This window comes from Salvelinus alpinus, chromosome 32, assembly GCF_045679555.1.
Source record: "Salvelinus alpinus chromosome 32, SLU_Salpinus.1, whole genome shotgun sequence".
Lineage (NCBI taxonomy): Eukaryota > Metazoa > Chordata > Actinopteri > Salmoniformes > Salmonidae > Salvelinus > Salvelinus alpinus.
The window spans coordinates 30,083,000-30,103,907 of record NC_092117.1 but is presented as its reverse complement, the minus strand read 5'-3'; the positions used below and the strand labels follow the sequence as shown (position 1 = coordinate 30,103,907).

Below are 20,908 nucleotides of genomic sequence, written 5' to 3'. Positions count from 1 at the left end.
AAGGGGGGCGGGGGAGGGCCTTATATGCGTCGCGGAAATTAGTATAACAATGATCTAGGGTTTTTCCAGCCCTGGTAGCACAATCGATATGCTGATAGAATTTAGGGAGTTTTGTTTTTAGATTAGCCTTGTTAAAATCCCCAGCTACGATGAATGCAGCCTCAGGGTGTGTGGTTTCCAGTTTACAAAGAGTCAGATAAAGTTCGTTCAGGGCCATCGATGTGTCTGCTTGGGGGGGAATATATACGGCTGTGATTATGATTGAAGAGAATTCCCTTGGTAGATAATGCGGTCGACATTTGATTGTGAGGAGTTCTAGATCAGTTGAACAGAATGACTTGAGTTCCTGTGTGTTGTTATGATGATCACACCACTTCTCGTTAATCATAAGGCATACCCCCCGCCCCTCTTCTTACCGGAAAGATGTTTGTTTCTGTCGGCGCGATGCATGAAGAAACCAGCTGGCTGCACCGACTCCGTTAGCGTCCCTTGAGTTAGCCATGTTTCCGTGAAGCAGAGCACGTTGCAATCCCTGATGTCTCTCTGGAATGCTACCCGTGCTCGGATTTCATCAACCTTATTGTCAAGAGACTGGACATTGGCGAGTAGTATGCTAGGGAGTGGAGCGCGATGTGCCCGTCTCCGAAGCCTGACCACGAGACCGCCTCGTTTTCCCCTTTTTCGGCGTCGCACAGGGTCGCCGGCTGGGATCAGATCCATTGTATTGGGTGGAAGGCAAAACACTGGATCCGTTTCGGGAAAGTCATATTCCTGGTAGGAACGATGATGAGTTGACGTTAATCGTATATTCAGTAGTTCCTCCCGACTGTATGTAATGAAACCTAAGATTACCTGGGGTACCGATGTAAGAAATAACACATAAAAGAACAAAATACTGCATATTTTCCAAGGAACGCGAAGCGAGGCGGCCATCTCTTTTCGGCGCCGGAAGTTCCATGAGCCAGCATCTCTGTGGAATGCAACTCAACATTAGGAAGGTGTTCGTAATGTTTTGTACCCTCAGTGTATACAAACCCTAGATTGCTGAAGCTATGTATTGGCCAATGAGAGGCTTTGAAGCACCTGTCTGCCATATTGGTACTCCTCAGAAGGAGCGGTCTTCAACAGGAATGAATGGAATTCCACAGTATTTCTGTGTTACTGAGATGAAGAGTTTATCAGAGGAGGATGGTGGCAGGAGCTATAGAAGGTTGGTCTCATTGTAATGGCTGGAATGGAATAAATGGAATGGAGCCAAACATGTGGTTTCCATTTGTTTGATACTGTTCCATTTATAACATTGTCCTCCTATAGCTCCTTCCTCCAGCCTCCTTTGGTGTTTATATATAACAGGATATAGGAGGATAGCAGCAGTGCACTGAACCATGAGACTTTATGACTTCATAAAAACATTGTACGCTTATCTGAGAGTCTAGTGAAGATGAGGAGGAGGAGGGAGAGATGAGGAGCCATGTGTAGTTTGTGTTTCTGTGTGGTACAAACTGTACACAAATGTATGTGTCAAGGGCCGAGGCACCGACGACAATGACTCCTATACACATCACTGTCTGTACCCCTCTTTCTGCTTCTGTTTAAGTGAACATGCCCCTGATTGGCTGGTAACAATACATTCTGTGGATCAGTCAATACAATTGATAGGATTTTATTTATTCAAATAAATTAATTGAATTTTTTTTATTTATGTACTTTTTCCAAATTAAGTTAGACCAATATCTCCACAGACCAGACCAAAAATCTGATTCAAAGTAAACAAATGATTAGACCTACCACGATCCAGTGTATGTGATTTTAAGGTGGTTAGACAAAATCCAGATATGAAGCCTCTCTGTCTTAAAAGACTAAAAAGGAATAGAAAAATAAACAATAAACGTTGTCTGTGTCGAGGAAATAAACCCTGGTCATAGACACATCTCAAAACCACATTGTCCTGTAAGGTAGCTCATCAGCAGTAGCTCAGGAAGCTGCTGTACCACAAGACTACAGGTTTCAGGTTAACTCATTACATTACATGTTGATAAAAGACAGTTTAGCTAAACTGTAGGGTTGGATGGCCCTGCAGTACTAGAGCGGAGGCAGCGGCTGGAATGGAGTTACTATTGGTTTATTGGGGAGGCAGGGTAGCCTAGTGGTTAGAGCGTTGGACTAGTAACCAGAAGGTTGCAAGTTCGATTCCCTGAGCTAACAAGGTACAAATCTGTCGTTCTGCCCCTAAACATGGCAGTTCCTAGGCTGTCATTGAAAATAAGAATTTGTTCTTAACTTCTTATGGCTGCAGGCGCAGTATTGAGTAGCTTGGATGAAGGTGCACAGAGGTGCCCATATTAAACGGCCTGCTTTTCAGTCCCAGTTGCTAATATATCTATATTATTATTAATATTGGATAGAAAACACTCTGAAGTTTCTAAAACTGTTTGAATTATGTCTGTGAGTATAACAGAACTCATATGGCAGGCAAAAACCTGAGACGTTCCACTTCCTGTTTGAATTTTTTCTGAGGTGGCAGATTTTCAACCAAGCTCTTAATGAAATTACAGCGAGATATGGATGAGTTTTCACTTCCTACGGCTTCCACTAGATGTCAACAGTCAACAGAACTTTGTCTGATGACTCTAATGTGAAGGGGGGCCGAAGGAGACAGGAATGAGTAATCACTGCCACGAGCTGATCACGCATTCACCATGCGCCTTCACATGAGGAGGACGTCCGTTCCACCGCTCTTCTGAAGTCAATCTAAGTCTACGGTTATTCAAGACGTATGTTAACAAGATTCTAAAGATTGATTGAGTACATCGTTTGACATGTTTCTACTGACTGTTACGGAACCTTTGGACATTTCGTCACGTTATAGTGGAGGCGCTTTGTAACTTTGGAATTGTTTACCAAAGGCGCTAACCAAAGTAGCTAATTGGACATAAATAACGGACATTATCGAACAAATCAAGCATTTTTTGTGGACCTGGGATTCCTAGGACTGCATTCTGATAAAGTTCATCAAAGGTAAGGAAACATTTATCATGTATTTTCTGGTTTCTGTTGACCCCAACATGGCGGCTAATTTGGCTATTGTTCTAAGCTCCGTCTCAGATTATTGCATGATTTACTTTTTCCGTAAAGTGTTTTTGAAATCTGACACAGCGGTTGCATTAAGGAGAGGTATATCTATAATTCCATGTATATAACTTGTATTATCATCTACATTTATGATGAGTATTTCTGTTGAAACGATGTGGCTATGCAAAATCACTTGAGGTTTTTGGAACTAGTGAATGTAACGCGCCAATGTAAACTCTGATTTTTTGTTATAAATATGAACTTTATCAAACAAAACATGCATGTATTGTGTAACATGAAGTCCTATGAGTGTCATCTGATGAAGATAATCAAAGGTTAGTGATTAATTTTATCTCTATTTCTGCTTTTTCTGACCGCTATCATTCGCTGGAAAAATGGCTGTGCTTATTGTGGTTTGATGGTGACCTAACATAATCGTTTGTAGTGCTTTCGCTGAAAAGCATATTTGAAATCGGACACTTTGGTGGGATTAACAACAAGAATACCTTTGAAATGATATAAGACACATGTATGTTTGAGGAATTAAAAATTATGAGATTTCTGTTGTTTGAATTTGGCACCCTGCACTTTCTCTGGCTGCTGTCATATCGATCCCGGTAGCAGGATGCAGCCATAAGAAGTTTTAGCTGACTTGCCTAGTTAAATAAAGGTTAAAAAAAAATTGACAAAAAGTTAGTTTTAGACGATACCCATATGTCTTGGGCCCTAAACGCTACATGCTTCTGCATTAATGGTTCATTGCTGCATTCACGTGCTATCGAAGGTCTATGGTATTCCTAGTTCCGGAATTACAATGGTAACTGAGAAAAAGTTGCTACCCGAGTTGTGACGTTTCACCGCTGACCTTTGAACCTTTTCAACCAAAAGATGACAACAAATCCGTTTTTGACCAATACAGCCTCATCAGTATGTATAATGTAGCTAGTTTGACCATATTGTCAATGTTAAGTAAGCTAGCTAAACTCTTATTGGCTGAAGAATTGTTCCGAACAAATCAGCAAAAAGCACATGAATGAAACAAAGTCATATTTCCAACACCACAATTTTGGTCACATTAGATGTCGAGAGTCTATATACCAGTATTCCCCGTACGGGGGCTGGCAGCCCTAGCTCACTATTTGAGAGACAGAGATACTAACGAATAGCCACCAACAAACTTTATTCTAGAGCTGGCTGAATATGTTTTGACGTATAGCTATTTCAGGTTTGATGATGAATACTACCTCCAAACAAATGGAACGTCGATGGGCTTCACATTCGCTCTGAGATATGCTAACCTTTATGTGGGTCTTTTTGAAGAACGTTTTGTTAATAATGAAAACAAAAATCCATTTTTGAATAAAGTCCTGAAGTGGTATCGAGATATTGACAACATTTTTTGCATATGGGGAGGAACGGGAAAAGAGCTGTCAGACTTTATGACATTACTCAATGATATTGACCCCAATCTCAAATTCACTATTGAATGTGACACTAAACGTGTTCATTACCTCGATATGTGGATTGAGAAATCAAATGGAACCCTGTTTACCACTCTGTATAAAAAAGAAACGGACAGAAATAATATATTACAGGGGACAGTTTCCAACCTGAGCCATTAAAAAGAGGACTTCCAAGAAGCCAGTTTTTCGGACTGCGCCATATATGCCACTCCATAGAGGACGATCTGAAAAAGCAGCAGATATGCGCAATAGGTTTCTAAGAAGAGGCTATTCTCCACAATGTGTGGATGAAGCTCTTAATTTGGCTTTGGGGAAAACATGAGATTAACTGCTACAAAAGACCCACTAGAGCTAAAGAACACTCTGGAATGTTCACAACCACATATACTTTGAACTCGCGAAAAATGGTTGATGCTGTCAAGAAATGTTTTATCATCTGACCCAGCTTTGCCAGCTGAATTTAAGAATCCATCACTTATTGTGTACAGGGGAGGTCGCAATTTACGCGAGAAATTGGTCCATGCCAACTGCCAGCCACAAAAGAAAATGAGCCAGGTTCTTTTACGCCCTCTTCCGAATGGTAGCTATAAATGCAGAGGTTGCGCACCGTGCAACAATATGATGAAGTGTGAATATTTCTGCCACCACCATGTAGGAAAACGGTTCCAAATAAATGACATTATTACGTGCTCCACCACCCATGTTATCTACATTATTAAATGTCCATGTGGGCTGTGCTATGTAGGTAAAACCTCTCGTTCTTTCAAACAGAGAATCTGTGAACATAAAAATTCAATTAGGAGAAACGACAGGGATTATCGCAGTACATTTTAAAGACCTAAAACATGACATTTCTACCTTTATATTTTGTGGCAGAGAGAAAGTTAAGATATCAGACAGGGGAGGTGATATAAATAATACTCTGAGCAAACATTATTTCCTAAAGGTCTTATTGATGAAATACCTATGTATGTTATGTTGTAAATGTGAACATGAATTATGAAAATTTGCTTGGTAGGTCGATGTCCTCATTGTGGTTATACAGACGTGTTTAATACATTTCATGTACACACTTTATTAGAATATTTATTCAATGCATATTGTTATATTTGGTAGCACTTATTTGTTACCCCTAGACTCCAACCCCATTCGATGTGTGGAATGGATGTGGGTGCATAAGTGTGCTAATTTAAAAAAAACACAAAAGCTCTGACGAAGGCTGTGAGGCCAATACGTAAAGATTATTAAAGAGCAGTGATACTATCAAGGGCAGTGTTACCATGCACCTGCAAAAAAGATAGCTCAGATGTGCGAGTGCCTTTTGAATTTTCAAATTAGGAAATAGGAAGTTCTGACGAGCACGTAATTGCAGCATTTGATGGTTGTCACTGGCTTCCATAGCCACAAAGTTATAAAGCCCACCCATTTCTACAATTCATCTTCTTAAAATGTTATTTTACACCTAACTTTAACCCTAACCTAACCCCGCTGTTAACCTTATCTCTAACCTTAAATAAAATGTTGATTTTGTGGCTGTGGAATCTGACTCTGTGGCTATGGAAGCTAGTGGAATCTGCTTATCATGGTCTGCCCACGACTCCGGGTCCGGGACGAGATCTACCCCAGCCTTTATATTGCCATAGCCCCTCCTACGGAAACAATGCATTTCAATTAAAAAAACAATACATTCAAAATTACAAATAATATTCTAAATAACATAATAAAAGGTGCCATAAATTAATCAACGTAAATGTTGATGGATACCAACTTAGGGTACTTAAACAGTAACATATGATAAATGCCCCACTGTTAATAACTCCCCTCCCTCATACTTTAACAGATTTGGTTTGAACCGCGGGAACCCCTTTACATGTGTCCTTCAACTCTCCACTTGGGTTAATCATTTATTTTGGGCAGACAGAGACCAGGACATGTGAGTTTTCAATGGCGACCACAAACAGTTCTGATTTTGTATATAGGTTTATAACTTTTATGAAACAGCACAGTTGGAAAATATATGGCAAATATATCAACACTGAGATAGATGGGAGGTGTTGAGGGGAGCCGAAGGACTAAAAACAAACAAAATTCAACTAATGTAAAATATACTGTGTCAGTAAAATGTATATAGTATATAAAACCTGGATATAGAAGCCTAAGTGTTGTTGTCCATGTGTATATATATATACACAGTACTGTATATATTTACAAAATAATATATGGGGGATTGGAAATGATGCAGACTATTACCCCATACCTAAAAAAAAAAAAGTTAAATGATTCCCAATAAATATAACATGATTTGCAAAAAGAAAATGTTTGTGTAATTCCTACAAATAGTTGCTATAAATAGATGTAACAATTGCATTAAACAATCAATGTCCATTGTTTAATATACGGTGGGGAGAACAAGTATTTGATACACTGCCGATTTTGCAGGTTTTCCTACTTACAAAGCATGTAGAGGTCTGTAATTTTTATCATAAGTACACTTCAACTGTGAGGGACGGAATCTAAAACAAAATCCTGAAAATCACATTGTATGATTTTTAAGTAATTAATTTGCATTTTATTGCATGACATAACTACTTGATACATCAGAAAAGCAGAACTTAATATTTGGTACAGAAACCTTTGTTTGCAATTACAGAGATCATATGTTTCCTGTAGTTCTTGACCAGGTTTGCACACACTGCAGCAGGGATTTTGGCCCACTCCTCCATACAGACCTTCTCCAGAACCTTCAGGTTTCGGGGCTGTCGCTGGGCAATACGGACTTTCAGCTCCTTTCAGCTCCGTAAGAAGCATCTCAAGGTCCTGGACTGGCTAGGCCACTCCAGGACCTTGAGATGCTTCTTACGGAGCCACTCCTTAGTTGCCCTGGCTGTGTGTTTCGGGTCGTTGTCATGCTGGAAGACCCAGCCACGACCCATCTTCAATGCTCTTACTGAGGGAAGGAGGTTGTTGGCCAAGATCTCGCGATACATGGCCACATCCATCCTCCCCTCAATACGGTGCAGTCGCCCTGTCCCCTTTGCAGAAAAGCATCCCCAAAGAATGATGTTTCCACCTCCATGCTTCACGGTTGGGATGGTGTTCTTGGGGTTGTACTCATCCTTCTTCTTCCTCCAAACACGGCGAGTGTAGTTTAGACCAAAAATATAAATTTTTGTCTCATCAGACCACATGACCTTCTCCCATTCCTCCTCTGGATCAACCAGATGGTCATTGGCAAACTTCAGACGGGCCTGGACATGCGCTGGCTTGAGCAGGGGGACCTTGCGTGCGCTGCAGGATTTAAATCCATGACGGCGTAGTGTGTTGCTAATGGTTTTCTTTGAGACTGTGGTCCCAACTCTCTTCAGGTCATTGACCAGGTCCTGCCGTGCAGTTCTGGGCTGATCCCTCACATTCCTTATGATCATTGATGCCCCACGAGGTGAGATCTTGCATGGAGCCCCAGACCGAGGGTGATTGACCGTCATCTTGAACTTATTCCATTTTCTAATAATTGCGCCAAGAGTTGTTGCCTCCTAAGCAAGCTGCTTGCCTATTGTCCTGTAGCCCATCCCAGCCTTGTGCAGGTCTACAATTTTATTCCTGATGTCCTTACACAGCTCTCTGGTCTTGGCCATTGTGGAGAGGTTGGAGTCTGTTTGAGTGTGTGGACAGGTGTCTTTTATACAAGTAACGAGTTCAAACAGGTGCAGTTAATACAGGTAATGGTGGAGAACAGGAGGGCTTCTTAAAGAAAAACAGGTCTGTGAGAGCCAGAATTCTTACTGGTTGGTAGGTGATCAAAAACTTATGTCATGCAATAAAATGCAAATTAATTACTTAAAAATCATACAATGTGATTTTCTGGATTTTTGTTGAAGTTGAAGTGTACCTATGATAAAAATTACAGACCTTTACATGCTTTGTAAGTAGGAAAACCTGCAAAATCGGCAGTGTATCAAATACTTGTTCTCCCCACTGTATATAGTACATTTTATTATTGCAGTACAGTAGTTATTATAGAGAGTAGCTATTAATACTAAGATCTTAATACACGATTAGTGATTAGTTACAGGCATAGGACATTTAACTAGATGAGATCAATAAGATCATGATGTAAGAAACAAGACAGAAAGGTGGATGGAACAACTAATGACAGAAATGTGTTGATAATCAGAACAAACACAGCAGACTGTTTTCAGTAGTTTATTACACTAAAGGATAGAGGGGTCTTTCTGGGGTGGGTTAAGAGGTATGACAGAATCATATTGTAGGCAGATAGATGTAACACAGGAGAGGGGAGTGTTCTGTCCTTCCAGTGAAAGGACTCAACCAAGGTCTTCTCAGTCAGTCACTATTGTGCTGCTGCCCTCTGCTGGAGAGGAAGTGAAACATTCAGTCACATTCTCCATTGTGACGTTTCCACTAGATACAGATCTAGGATCAGTTTCCCCTCCTCCTACCCTATACTTAACCTTTGGTGGGGGAAAAAATGAAATCTGACCCAAGATCAGCATCTAAACCCAGGCACAGTCCACACTGTAATGTTATGGACACACTGATAACAGTTAGGTTAGCTGGTCACAATTTGATAACAACATTTTACATGCAGCAAAACAAATACACTGATAAAGATGTGTGTGGTTAAAGAGTGATGTTTACTACACATAGTAATGTGGTGTTGTCTGTATCTTTGTTGACAGATCAGCATCATCTGGTACAACAGACAGAGGAGACACCAACACTGACCTGTGTGGTCACCTGTAGAGCTAGTGAGCTGTAGACCACATTATCATCTGGTTCTGCTGACTACAGAGGAGGAACAGGGAGAGAGGTGAACAGGGACACTTCTGTCATGATGGAGAGTACACTATAAAACACAGTTCACAGTGAATTTAAAAGTGTAGACAGTTATAATTGTGATATGTAACAAAGGTGATATATTAGGCCTACAGCTATAATGGTGACATAACCATGACTATATCAACACTGAGGAAACAATTCCCTACTGTTGTTTCTGAAAACATAATACTAGCTGTGGATAATCAGTAGAACAGCTTTACCTTGGTCTGTCCTTTTAGTTGTCCCTTGTGCTGGGGGATAACAGTGCTGTATGTGACATCATCAGCTTCAAGAAATGGATCCTGCTGATAGAGACACAAATAACAAAAATGTATTGTTATATTGATATAGTGTACATTTACCTATTGCTTGTTCCAAGACAGAAAATGATACTGTAAATACAATTCTTTTCTAAACAGATGTACATTTGCTAAAGCTATGACGTTTTATGAGTAAAAGCCATAATGTTGTCTAAAAGTTGAGCTGCTTGTAGCCATATGCTGACATTCTCTTATGTCCTGAACTGATCAGGCATCACAGTGCTGTACATCACGATTTAGAGAGAGAGAGAAGCCCAGCTCACACTGCAGAGATGGAGGAGAAAGAGAGAGAGAGAGAGATCCCCAGCTCACACTGCAGAGATGCCAAAAATACTTTCACCCTGCCACCAAACAGCAGTTGATTGTAAGCATTTCACGAGACTGTGCCTCAAAAGCTAATGTCTACCTGGCCACTATTCAAACCTGGATTTGAACAGCGTTTATGACCAGGTCCACCTCTACAAAGCAGCAATCTAAACTTTTGCCAGGACCCTGAAGGACTTCACCCTCAACCGTACCCCCAGCAACTCACACAGGAGCAACAGAGCAACGGACACCCCGCCCAGACCAGCAAGACACCCTCCCAGACCTACAAGACCCCCTCCTGAAAGACCTGCACTTAGAGAATCCATGCCAAGATGACCTACACCCAGACCACAGCATCACCAGCCACACCCCAACCAGCTAAGACCACCCCAAGCAAAACCTGGCCACACCGTTTATAGGTAGCCCCCATTTCAGACCTATGCCCCTTCTGCCCACCCCATGCCCCCCACCCCTGCGGCTAGGACCTCAACATGACAGCAGAACATAAGCCCAGGCCGTCAGCAGAGCAACAGCCCAAACCACCACTATTACACCCGCCCAAGCAACATCCTGCGACCTAAGAGGTACAGTTGAAGTTGGAAGTTTACATACACTTAGGTTGGAGTCATTAAAAATCGTTTTTCTACCTCTCCACAAATTTCTTGTTAACAAACTATAGTTTTGGCAAGTCGGTTAGGACATCTACTTTGTGCATGACACAAGTCATTTTTCCAACAATTGTTTACAGAGAGATTATTTCACTTATAAATCACTCTATTACAATTCCAGTGGGTCAGAAGTTTACATACACTAAGTTGATTGTGCCTTTAAACAGCTTGGAAAATTCCAGAAAATGATGTGATGACTTTATAAGTTTCTGATAGGCTAATTGACATCATTTGAGTCAATTGGAGGTGTCCCTGTGGATGTATTTCAAGGCCTACCTTCAAACTCAGTGTCTCTTTGCTTGACATCATGGGAAAATCAAAAGAAATCAGCCAGACCTCAGAAAAAAATTGTGGACCTCCACAAGTCTGGTTCAACCTTGGGAGCAATTTCCAAATGCCTGAAGGTACCATGTTCATCTGTGCAAACAATAGTACGCATGTATAAACACCATGGGACCACGCATACCGCTCAGGAAGGAGACGCGTTCTGTCTCCTAGAGATGAACGTACTTGGTGCGAAAAGTTTAAATCAATCCCAGAACAACAGCAAAGGACTTTGTGAAGATGCTGGAGGAAACAGGTACACAAGTATCTATATCCACAGTAAAACAAGTCCTATATCGACATAACATGAAAGGCCCCTCAGCAATGTAGAAGCCACTGCTCCAAAACCGCCATAAAAAAACTACGGTTTGGAACTGCACATGGGGACAAAGATTGTACTTTTTGGAGAAATGTCCTCTGGTCTGATGAAACAAAAATAGAACTGTTTGGCCATAATGACCATCGTTATGTTTTGGAGGAAAAAGGGGGTAGCTTGCAAGCCGAAGAACACCATCCCAACCGTGAAGTACGGGGGTGGCAGCATCATGTTGTGGGGGTGATTTGCTGCAGGAGGGACTGGTGCACTTCAAACAATAGATGGCATCATGAGGAATGAAAATTATGTGGATATATTGAAGCAACATCTGAAGACGTCAGTCAGGAAGTTAAAGCTTGGTCTCAAATGGGTCTTCCAAATGGACAATGAGCCCAAGCATACTTCTAAAGTTGTGGCAAAATGGCTTAAGAACAACACAGTCAAGGTATTGGAGTGGCCATCACAAAGCCCTGACCTCAACCATATAGAACATTTATTTGTGGGCAGATCTGAAAAAGCGTGTGCGAGCAAGTAGGCCTACAAACCTGACTCAGTTACACCAGCTCTGTCAGGAGGAATGGGCCTGTAATGGTCGTCGTAGTCGTTCTCCTCCTCAGACGAGGAGGAGCATGGATCGGACCAACACGCAGCGAGGTATGTAGACATAATGAATTTAATAACAAGACGAAACACGAAGAACACTTGAACAATTTACAAAACAACAAACGACGTTAAACAGACCTGAACATGAGAACTACAAATTAACGAAGAACGCACGAACAGGAAAAAACGAATGAACGAACGAGACAGTACCGTGTGGTGCAACAAAACACAGACACAGCAACAATCACCCACAAACAAACAGTGAGAACAGCCTACCTTAATATGGTTCTCAATCAGAGGAAACGTCAAACACCTGCCTCTAATTGAGAACCATATCAGGCAACACCTTTAACCCAACATAGAAACACATAACATAGAATGCCCACCCCAACTCACGCCCTGACCAACTAAACACATACAAAAACAACAGAAAACAGGTCAGGAACGTGACAGGGCCAAAATTCACCCAACTTATTGTGGGAAGCTTGTGGAAGGCAACCCGAAACACTTGACCTAAGTTAAACAATTCAAAGGCAATGCAACCAAATACTAATTGAGTGTAGGTAAACTTCTGACCCACTGGGAATGTGATGAAAGACAAAAGCTGAAATGAATCATTCTCTCTACTATTATTCTGTCATTTCACTTTCTTAAAGTAAATTGGTGATCCTTTATAACCTAAGACAGGGAATTTTTACTTGGATTAAATGTCAGGAATTGTGAAAAACTGAGTTTAAATGTATTTGGCTAAGGTGCACGTAAACTTCCGACTTCAACTGTACGTATCAGATGCTCAACATGCTCTGCTCACACCTACTGTGATGATCCGGGCCTAAACCACTCAAAAATGACCCTAGGCACTATGGAACACAAAGCTTTAACTATCTCATCCTGGAATATACATAGGTCTGAGGTCATCTGGCTTTGGCCTAATGAGTAGGAACCCAGACTTCATCAAAGAACTTGGAAATATAGACATTGTCATCCTACAAGAAACATGGTATGAAGGAGACGGACCCACTGGTTGCCCTCTAAGCTACAGAGATCTGGTAGTCACATCCACCAAACTACCAGGTGTCAAACAGGGAAGAGACTCAGGGGGTATGCTAATTTGGTATAGAGCAGACCAAACCCACTATATTAGTCAAAACAGGAACATTTTACATTTGGCAAGAATCTAATAATGAAATGATCTCAACAGAGAAGAATGTCCTCATGTATGATACCTATATCAACTTCTCCATCCTAGAGGGGGAGATCAACAATTTCCAGTCTCAGGGACATGTACTAGTCTGTGGCGGCCTAAATGCCAGAACTCGACAAGAACCTGACACCCTCAGAACACAGGGGGACAAACACCTACCTGGAGGTGACCGCATTCCCTCCCCCATATGCCTCCCTAGACACAACTACGACAACATAACCAACAAAAATGCGTCACAACTCCTGCAGGTCTGTCGGACGCTGGGTATGTACATAGTCAGTGGTAGGCTTCGAGGGGACTCCTACGGTAGGTACATCTATAGCTCATCTCTTAGCAGTAGTACCGTAGACCACTGACCTCAACCCAGAGTCTCTTAGATTGTTCACAGTCAGTCCACTGAGAACCCTATCAGATCACAGCAAAACTTGAACAGAGCTATGCTCAATCTTGAGGCATCAAAGCCAAAGGAACGAAATAATATTAAGAAATGCTATAGATAGAAGGAACATAGTGTGGAAATCTAACAAAAAACAATTAGTCAACAACAAATTCAATCCCTTCTAGACAATTTCCTGGACAAAATGTTTCACTGTAATAGTGAAGGTGTGAACTTGGCAGTAGAAAACCTAAACAGTATATTTGACCTTTCATCTTCCCTATCAAATATAAAAATGTCAAGCAGACAACCTAAGAAAATTAACAACAATGACAAATGGTTTGATGAAGAATGCATAAACCTAAGAAAGAAATTGAGATACCTATCCAACCAAAAACAGAGACCCAGAAAACCTGAGCATACGCCTTCGCTACGGTGAATCACGGTGAATCACTAAAACAATACAGACATACACTGAGGAAAAAGAAGGAACAGCACGTCAGAAATCAGCTCAATGTAATTGAAGAATCCATAGAATCTAACCAATTCTGGGAAAATTGGGAAACTCTGAACAAACAACAACACGAAGAGTTATCTATCCAAAACTGAAATGTATGGATAAACCACAACGAACAAACAGCAAAAACATATACATGATCAAATACAAATCTTAGAATCCACTATCAAAGACTTCCAGAACCCACTGGATTCTCCAATTAAATTGAATGAACTACAGGACAAAATACAAACCCTCCAACCCAAAAAGACCTGTGGGGCTGATGGTATCCTAAAAGAAATAATAAAATATACAGACCACAAATTCCAATTGGCTATTCTTAAACTCTATAACATAATCCAGAGCTCTGGCACATTCCCCAATATTTGGAAACAAGGACCAGTGGTGTAAAGTACTCAAGTAAAAATACATTAAAGTACTTCTTAAGAATTTATTTTGGTATCTGTACTTTTCAACATATATATCATTCAATTGGCGGGGGCACTGAAACAGTCTGCAGCACCCGGCATCACCTTACTAGAATCTGAAGTCAAATGTCAACCGTTTCCTCTTGATCTGGTGCTTCTGTCCCTAACCAAGGAGAGTCTACAGCAGCACTTAGATCTTCTGCACAGATTCTGTCAGACCTGGGCCGTGATAGCAAATCTCATTTAGACAAAAAATAACGGTCTTCCAAAAAAGGTCCAGTTGCCAGGACCACGAATACCAATTCTATCAAGACACCGTTGCCCTAGATCACACAAAAAACTATACATACCTCGGCCTAAACATCACAGGTAACTTCCAGCACCACAGGTAACTTCCACAAAGCTGTGAACGATCTGAGAGACAAGGCAAGAAGAGCCTTCTATGCCATCAAAAGGAACATAAAATTTGACATACCAATTTGGATTCAGCTAAAAATACTTGAAACAGTTATAGAACCCATTGCCCTTTATGGTTGTGAGGTCTGGGGTCACCTCACCAACAAGAATTCACAAAATGGGACAACACCAAATTGAGACTCTGCATGCAGAATTCTGAAAAAATATCCCCACTGTACAATGTAAAACAACAAATAATGCATGCAGAGCAGAATTAGGCCGATACCCGCTAATTATCAAAATCCAGAAAAGAGCCGATAAATTCTACAACCACCTGAAAGGAAGTGATTCCCAAACCTTCCATGACAAAGCCATCCCTGACAGATAAATTAACTTGGAGAGTCCCCTCAGCAAGCTGGTCCCGGGGCTCTGTTCACAAACACATACAGACCCCACAGAGCCCCAGAACAGCAACACAATTAGACCCAACCAAATCATGAGAAAACAAAAGATAATTACTTGACACATTGGAAAGAATTTACAAAAAACTGAGCAAACTAGAATGCTATTTGGCCCTAAACAGAGAGTACAATGTGGCAGAATACCTGACCACTGTGACAGACCCAAAATTAAGGACATCTTTGACGATGTATAGCCTTGCTATTGAGAAAGGCCGCCGAAAGCAGACTTGGCTCTCAAGAGAAGACAGGCTATGTGCACACTGTCCACAAAATGAGGTAGAAACTGAGCTGCACTTCCTAACCTCCTGCCAAATGTTTGACCATATTAGAGACACATATTTCTCTCAGATTACACAGACCAAAAAAGAATTCGAAACAAATCCAATTTTGATAAACTCCCATATCTATTGGTTAAAATACCACAGTGTGTAATCACAGCAGCAAGATTTGTGACCTGTTGCCAAAGGAAAAACCTATACAACCTAAATGTATGTATATTTATTTTCCCTTTTGTACTTTAACTATTTGCACATCATTGCAACACTATGTATATAGACATAATATGACATTAGAAATGTCTTTATTATTTTGGAACTATTGTGAGTGTAATGTTTACAGTAAATGTTGTATTGTTTATTTCACTTTTGTTTACTATCTATTTCACTTGCTTTGGCAATGTAAACATATGTTTCCCATGCCAAAAAAGCCCTTAAATTTAATCGAGAGAGAGAGAGAGAACCCCAGCTCACTGCAGAGATGGAGTGATTGGTTCTAGTCCAAGATCTCCACAGACCAAAACCAGGTTTATTCAGTTTGTACCTGCTGTGCTGTTTCTCTGGTGTGGGTCACTGTGCTGTTTGTAATGTCCTCCTCATGGTCAACAAATAAATAGCAAAGAGGAACATGACTTGTCACTTTACCACCTAAACCACAGTTTGTTTCCACTGATATGATGCAGTCAGATGTATATTTAGTGAACGGACAATTTCCTGTTCTCTGTCTTTTTAACAGCGTTTTTCAACATATTTTGCACTGTAAAAGCTTGGGTTCAGATAGAATATGGGACCTTTTATGTCAACTCATTGATGATCAACTGAAGAGGTAACGCTAGAGTCAAATGGTAGATGATCCCAAATCAAGAACAGAAAAGCAGATGGTTGAAAAGAATAGAATAAAATAAGTGTATCCTACCACTGAGTTGTTAGTTGTCTGGTCCTTGGCCTTATTGTCCTCTGGAATAAAGAGGGAGATGTCAAATACTTCTGAGTTTGTTAAAGTACAATAATACCTCTGAATGGATTTCTTAAAGACAATTCCTCCAAATACTTTCTGTCATTCAAGATGAATCACAGGCAAGAAATATACTGTTGGTCACATTATTAATACATTTAGTATGTTCTAAACTATTCTCCTTTTTTATATTCACATAAAATGACTACTTACTATGTTTTCTCCACATCTTCCATGTTACTAGGATACCAGCTGTCAGCACCACCAACAAGCCCAGAGAGATGAGTAGGACTTTCACAGACCTGATGGATTACATATAAAATATTAAATTAAAAATACAGTTAAAATAGATCATTATTAATTGATCATTTGCTGTATGCACTTGTTGTGATGAATGGAACATGTATTTATCTATTCACATGTGTGGAAGTTGACCATGCAAATGAAGAGATATGATTATTTTTGAGATTATGACTATTTTTTAAGTGTGCAACTTGTTCTTGCAAATGAGTGAGAATAAGACCAACATTGCTGCTACTTCTCACAACCACAGAGATGTTGTACCCAAGAGGAAGTGAAAACAGTCTCTATATGCATTTAGGGAGGGTGTTTTGTCATCTTTAACTGTTGTAGTGTATGATGGAATTGTAATGTTTCTCTGTGTTCATATTATCTAACAATATGTGGGATAATACAGCTGAAGGAGTGATAATAACCTCTGGTGAACATCCTCCATGTTCCCCTCAGCTCCTTGACTTGTGTTGTCAGTCTGAACAGGCTCAGCAGTTGGAGAGGCAGAGGGTTGTTGAGGGGTTGGATCTTGGGTTGCTGTGAGGTAAAACAACAATAGCATCAATGAAGTTAATGGTAAAGCAGATAGTCAGGTTGTATAGCAACATCACATTCATAGTTAATATTACAGTCAGTTCCAGATGATACCAGTGGATAAAACAAAGTGAATCATATTGATCATAAAGTATGTGATTGATCTACTAACATGAGGACATCTTAGAGGTTCTCTGTGTTGCAGTTTGTTGACTGACAGTGATGTGAACAGGCATCTCTAGTTCTCCCACTCTACACCAATACCAGTCAGTGTTCTTCATCTTCAGTCCACTCATAGTCACTGTTAAGACTGTTCTGTTGTTGGCTTCACTAGTCCGCTTTAATGTCACTGATGTTCCATGTAAAGTCCCAGAATACCACATCACACAATCACCACTCATCCTGCACCACTTCATATCTCCAGAGTTACTATAGTAACAATGGACAGTGACACTCCCTCCTTCTACTCCAGTCACTTCCTGTTGTTCCACATAGAGTTCTGAAGTACCTGAACACAGAGGTAAGAAACAAGAATTCAGAGAAGAAGAAAGTGCTTTTACAACAGGCTCCTTCCAAATTCCTTCAAGCTGCAGTCTGTGATTGATACATCTATTTTTGGTCTTTTAAATTCATAATAATTATATATTGCCATTGATTCTTGAAGAATGTAACTTTCCTCACAAGCTTAGTTCTGTCACTCCATCATGACCCAAAATAAACTCAGCAAAAAAAGAAATGTCCTCTCACTGTTGTTAGGATCTTATTTTTCAGAGTAAATAACTCAAGGACACTAGAGAAGCTTTAACCAAGTTTCATTCTTTCCCAAAGGTTCTGTACAGCTGTAATCAGACAACTCAACAGTTCTTCAATCCAGATATATATATCCCACTTAAGACACTCCTCCTTCTCTCCAATCCTTACATCTTATAGTTTAACAGGAAAATAGTAACAAGATACCAAACCCTTATTACTCCCTTCAGGGAGTTTGTCCTGACCTTCTGACCTCAACCTAATCCACAGATGTCCATCTGTCTTTCCTGTATCAACACGGTGCTCTCCTCTTGTCCCCCAACACATTCCACAGCTATCTGTCTTTCTACAGAGACCCAGTCTATTTCACTCCTTAATATTCTATGCTTCTTCTCTATCATTTATTTAATATCTCAATGTTCAAAATGTCGAATCCAACACTGTCAACTGTGTTTATTTTCAGCAAACTTGCCGGTGATGTCTGGTGAGGACCTGTCTTACAACAGGCCTACAAGCCCTCAGTCCAGCCTCTCTCAGCCTATTGCGGACAGTCTAAGCACTGATGGAGGGATTGTGAGCTCCTGGTGTAACTCGGGCAGTTGTTGTTGCCATCCTGTACCTGTCCTTGCAGGTGTGATGTTCGGATGTACCGATCCTGTGCAGGTGTTGTTACACATGGTCTGCCACTGTGAGGACAATCATCTGTCCGTCCTGTCTCCCTGTAGCGCTGTCTTAGGCATCTCACAGTACGGGCATTGCAATTTATTGCCCTGGCCACATCTGCAGTCCTTATGCCTCCTTGCAGCATGCCTAAGGCACGTTCACTCAGATGAGCAGGGACCCAGGGCACCTTTCTTTTGGTGTTTTTCAGAGTCAGTAGAAAGGCCTCTTTAGTGTCCTAAGTTTTCATAACTGTGACCTTAATTGCCTACCGTCTGTAAGCTGTTAGTGTCTTAATGACCGTTCCACAGGTGCATGTTCATTAATTGCTTTTGGTTCATTGAACAAGCATGGGAAACGGTGTTTAAACCCTTTACATTGAATATCTGTGAAGTTATTTGAATTTTAACTAATTATCTTTGAAAGACGGGGTCCTGAAAAAGGGACGTTTCTTTTTTGGCTGAGTTTATAATCTTGTTTTACCTACATGTACAGTATAGCTCTGTCTATGAATTTCAGAGTGGTTACATATTTCTCATTTCATTTGTTGTAAATGGCTATGTATAATTGGGTCATTATTTAGTATTTGACATTGCAGGTTTACTGGACACTCCATAGGACATTGCTGAGCACTATTCATTCTACATTACTAGATACGAGCAGTGAAGGGGTCTTACCTGGAGTGACAGATAGGTAGAACCATTGTATCCTGATATCTGGTCCTCTATTGATCTCCACAACACACCTGTAATTCCCATAGTCCCATGACGTCAGGTCAGTCATGGTCACAGTGAAGACTCTCTGGGTGATGTCATCAGAGATTGAGGTCTTACCACTGCTCTTAGGATGGTCAGTACGTATTACATAATAACATACAGCCCAACCTAATCCTTTACACCAGTATTTCACATGGTTGATGTGATTCAGATCATAGCGACATGGGAAGGTGATGGAGCCTCCTGTCTGCACAGACACATACCCCACTGTGGACACATCAACACAAAACACATTTAAATTAGAGTTAACATTTAATAGAATCTTTATAGAGGGATTATTAAAAATCACATTGCTCCAACACTTTTAAACAGCTTGTTCATGATTGAGATTGATTATACAGTGTTTAAAGTGAATTGACTCAGGTGACTTTGCCCTTAATTCATAGAAATGTAACCCTTACCTGCTGAGAGCCTGTAGAAGATGAGAAGGAGGAGGGAGCGATGAAGAGCCATTTAAAGTTTAGAGTGCCTGTTATGTGAAATGGTACCTGAGCACAAATGTGTGTCAAGGACCAAGGCACCAGCGAGAATTACTACTTCCTAATGTTCACAGACCTCACTTTAACTCTCTTCCTGCTTCTGTTTGTGTGTACATGCCCCCCTCAGTGGCAGAGATCAACTATTGCATTATATAGACTAGTTTAACCCCAAAATCATAGCCACTACAATGTATTTCTGCTTTGTCTAAGGGCCCTTTGGGACCAATAGTCACTACTATCCTGTTACTCTCTACTGGAACATAGTCCACTAATGATTATAAATATTACATAATTGGGTGACATGCACCACATTCCCATTGGCAAAAATCAATATTTTGGTATTTAACAGACAGTTCCTTCAGAAATTATTCAGACCCCTTGACTTCTCCCTTGACTTCCATATTTTGTTACAGCCTTATTGTAAAATTGATTGTATATTAAAAAAAAAAATCTGCACCAATCTACACACAATACCCAATAATGAAAAAGCAGAAAAAGATTTGTAGGAATGTTTGCAAATGTATTACAAATAAAAACTGAAAAATCCCATTTACATAAGTATTCAGACCCTTTACTCAGTACTTTGTTGAAGCACATTTTGTCAGCGATTACAGCATTGAGTCTTCTTGGGAATGACGCTACAAACATGGCACACCTGTATTTGGTGATTTTCTCCCATTCTTCTCTGCAGATCCTCTAAAGCTCTTTCAGGTTGGATGGAGAGCGTTGCTGCACAGCTTTTTTTTCTCTCCAGAGATGTTCGATCGGGTTCAAGTCCAGGCTCTGGATGGGCCACGCAAGGACATTCAGAGACTTGTCTTTAAGCCACTCCTGTGTTGTCTTGCCTGTGTGCTTAGATTCATTGTCCTGTTGGAAGGTGAACCTTTGCCCCAGTCTGAGGTCCTGAGCGCTCTGG

The 20,908-nt window shown here is 40.6% G+C and overlaps 1 protein-coding gene across 3 annotated transcripts; it reads right to left on the bottom strand.

The window, feature by feature from the left end:
- Positions 1–8,745: 8,745 nt before the first annotated feature.
- LOC139562437 (polymeric immunoglobulin receptor-like) lies at positions 8,746–20,089 on the bottom strand. Of its 3 annotated transcripts, none has more exons than XM_071380153.1 (9): positions 19,915–20,089; positions 19,415–19,720; positions 17,500–17,835; positions 17,219–17,330; positions 16,716–16,804; positions 16,464–16,504; positions 9,596–9,679; positions 9,282–9,341; positions 8,746–8,907 (listed from the first exon to the last, which is right to left on the bottom strand). In XM_071380153.1, the coding sequence occupies exons 1-9, from the start codon at positions 19,964–19,966 to the stop codon at positions 8,887–8,889; spliced, it is 1,101 nt and encodes a 366-aa protein (XP_071236254.1). In that variant the 5' UTR covers positions 19,967–20,089; the 3' UTR covers positions 8,746–8,886. The 3 variants fall into 3 exon arrangements, with proteins under 3 accessions (XP_071236254.1, XP_071236255.1, XP_071236253.1); XM_071380154.1 differs by having other exon boundaries at positions 8,746–8,904; XM_071380152.1 differs by having other exon boundaries at positions 8,746–9,341.
- Positions 20,090–20,908: the final 819 nt, after the last annotated feature.

Bases quoted from the DNA above. Each gene is read 5' to 3' on its own strand.
- LOC139562437 (XM_071380152.1), bottom strand. From the start codon at position 19,966: ATGGCTCTTCATCGCTCCCTCCTCCTTCTCATCTTCTACAGGCTCTCA. The intron at 17,836-19,414 runs GTAAGACCCCTT...CTCTGTGTTCAG, and splicing joins CTACCTATCTGTCACTCCAG to GTACTTCAGAACTCTATGTG. The intron at 17,331-17,499 runs GTTAGTAGATCA...TTTACCTCACAG, and splicing joins AACCTCTAAGATGTCCTCAT to CAACCCAAGATCCAACCCCT.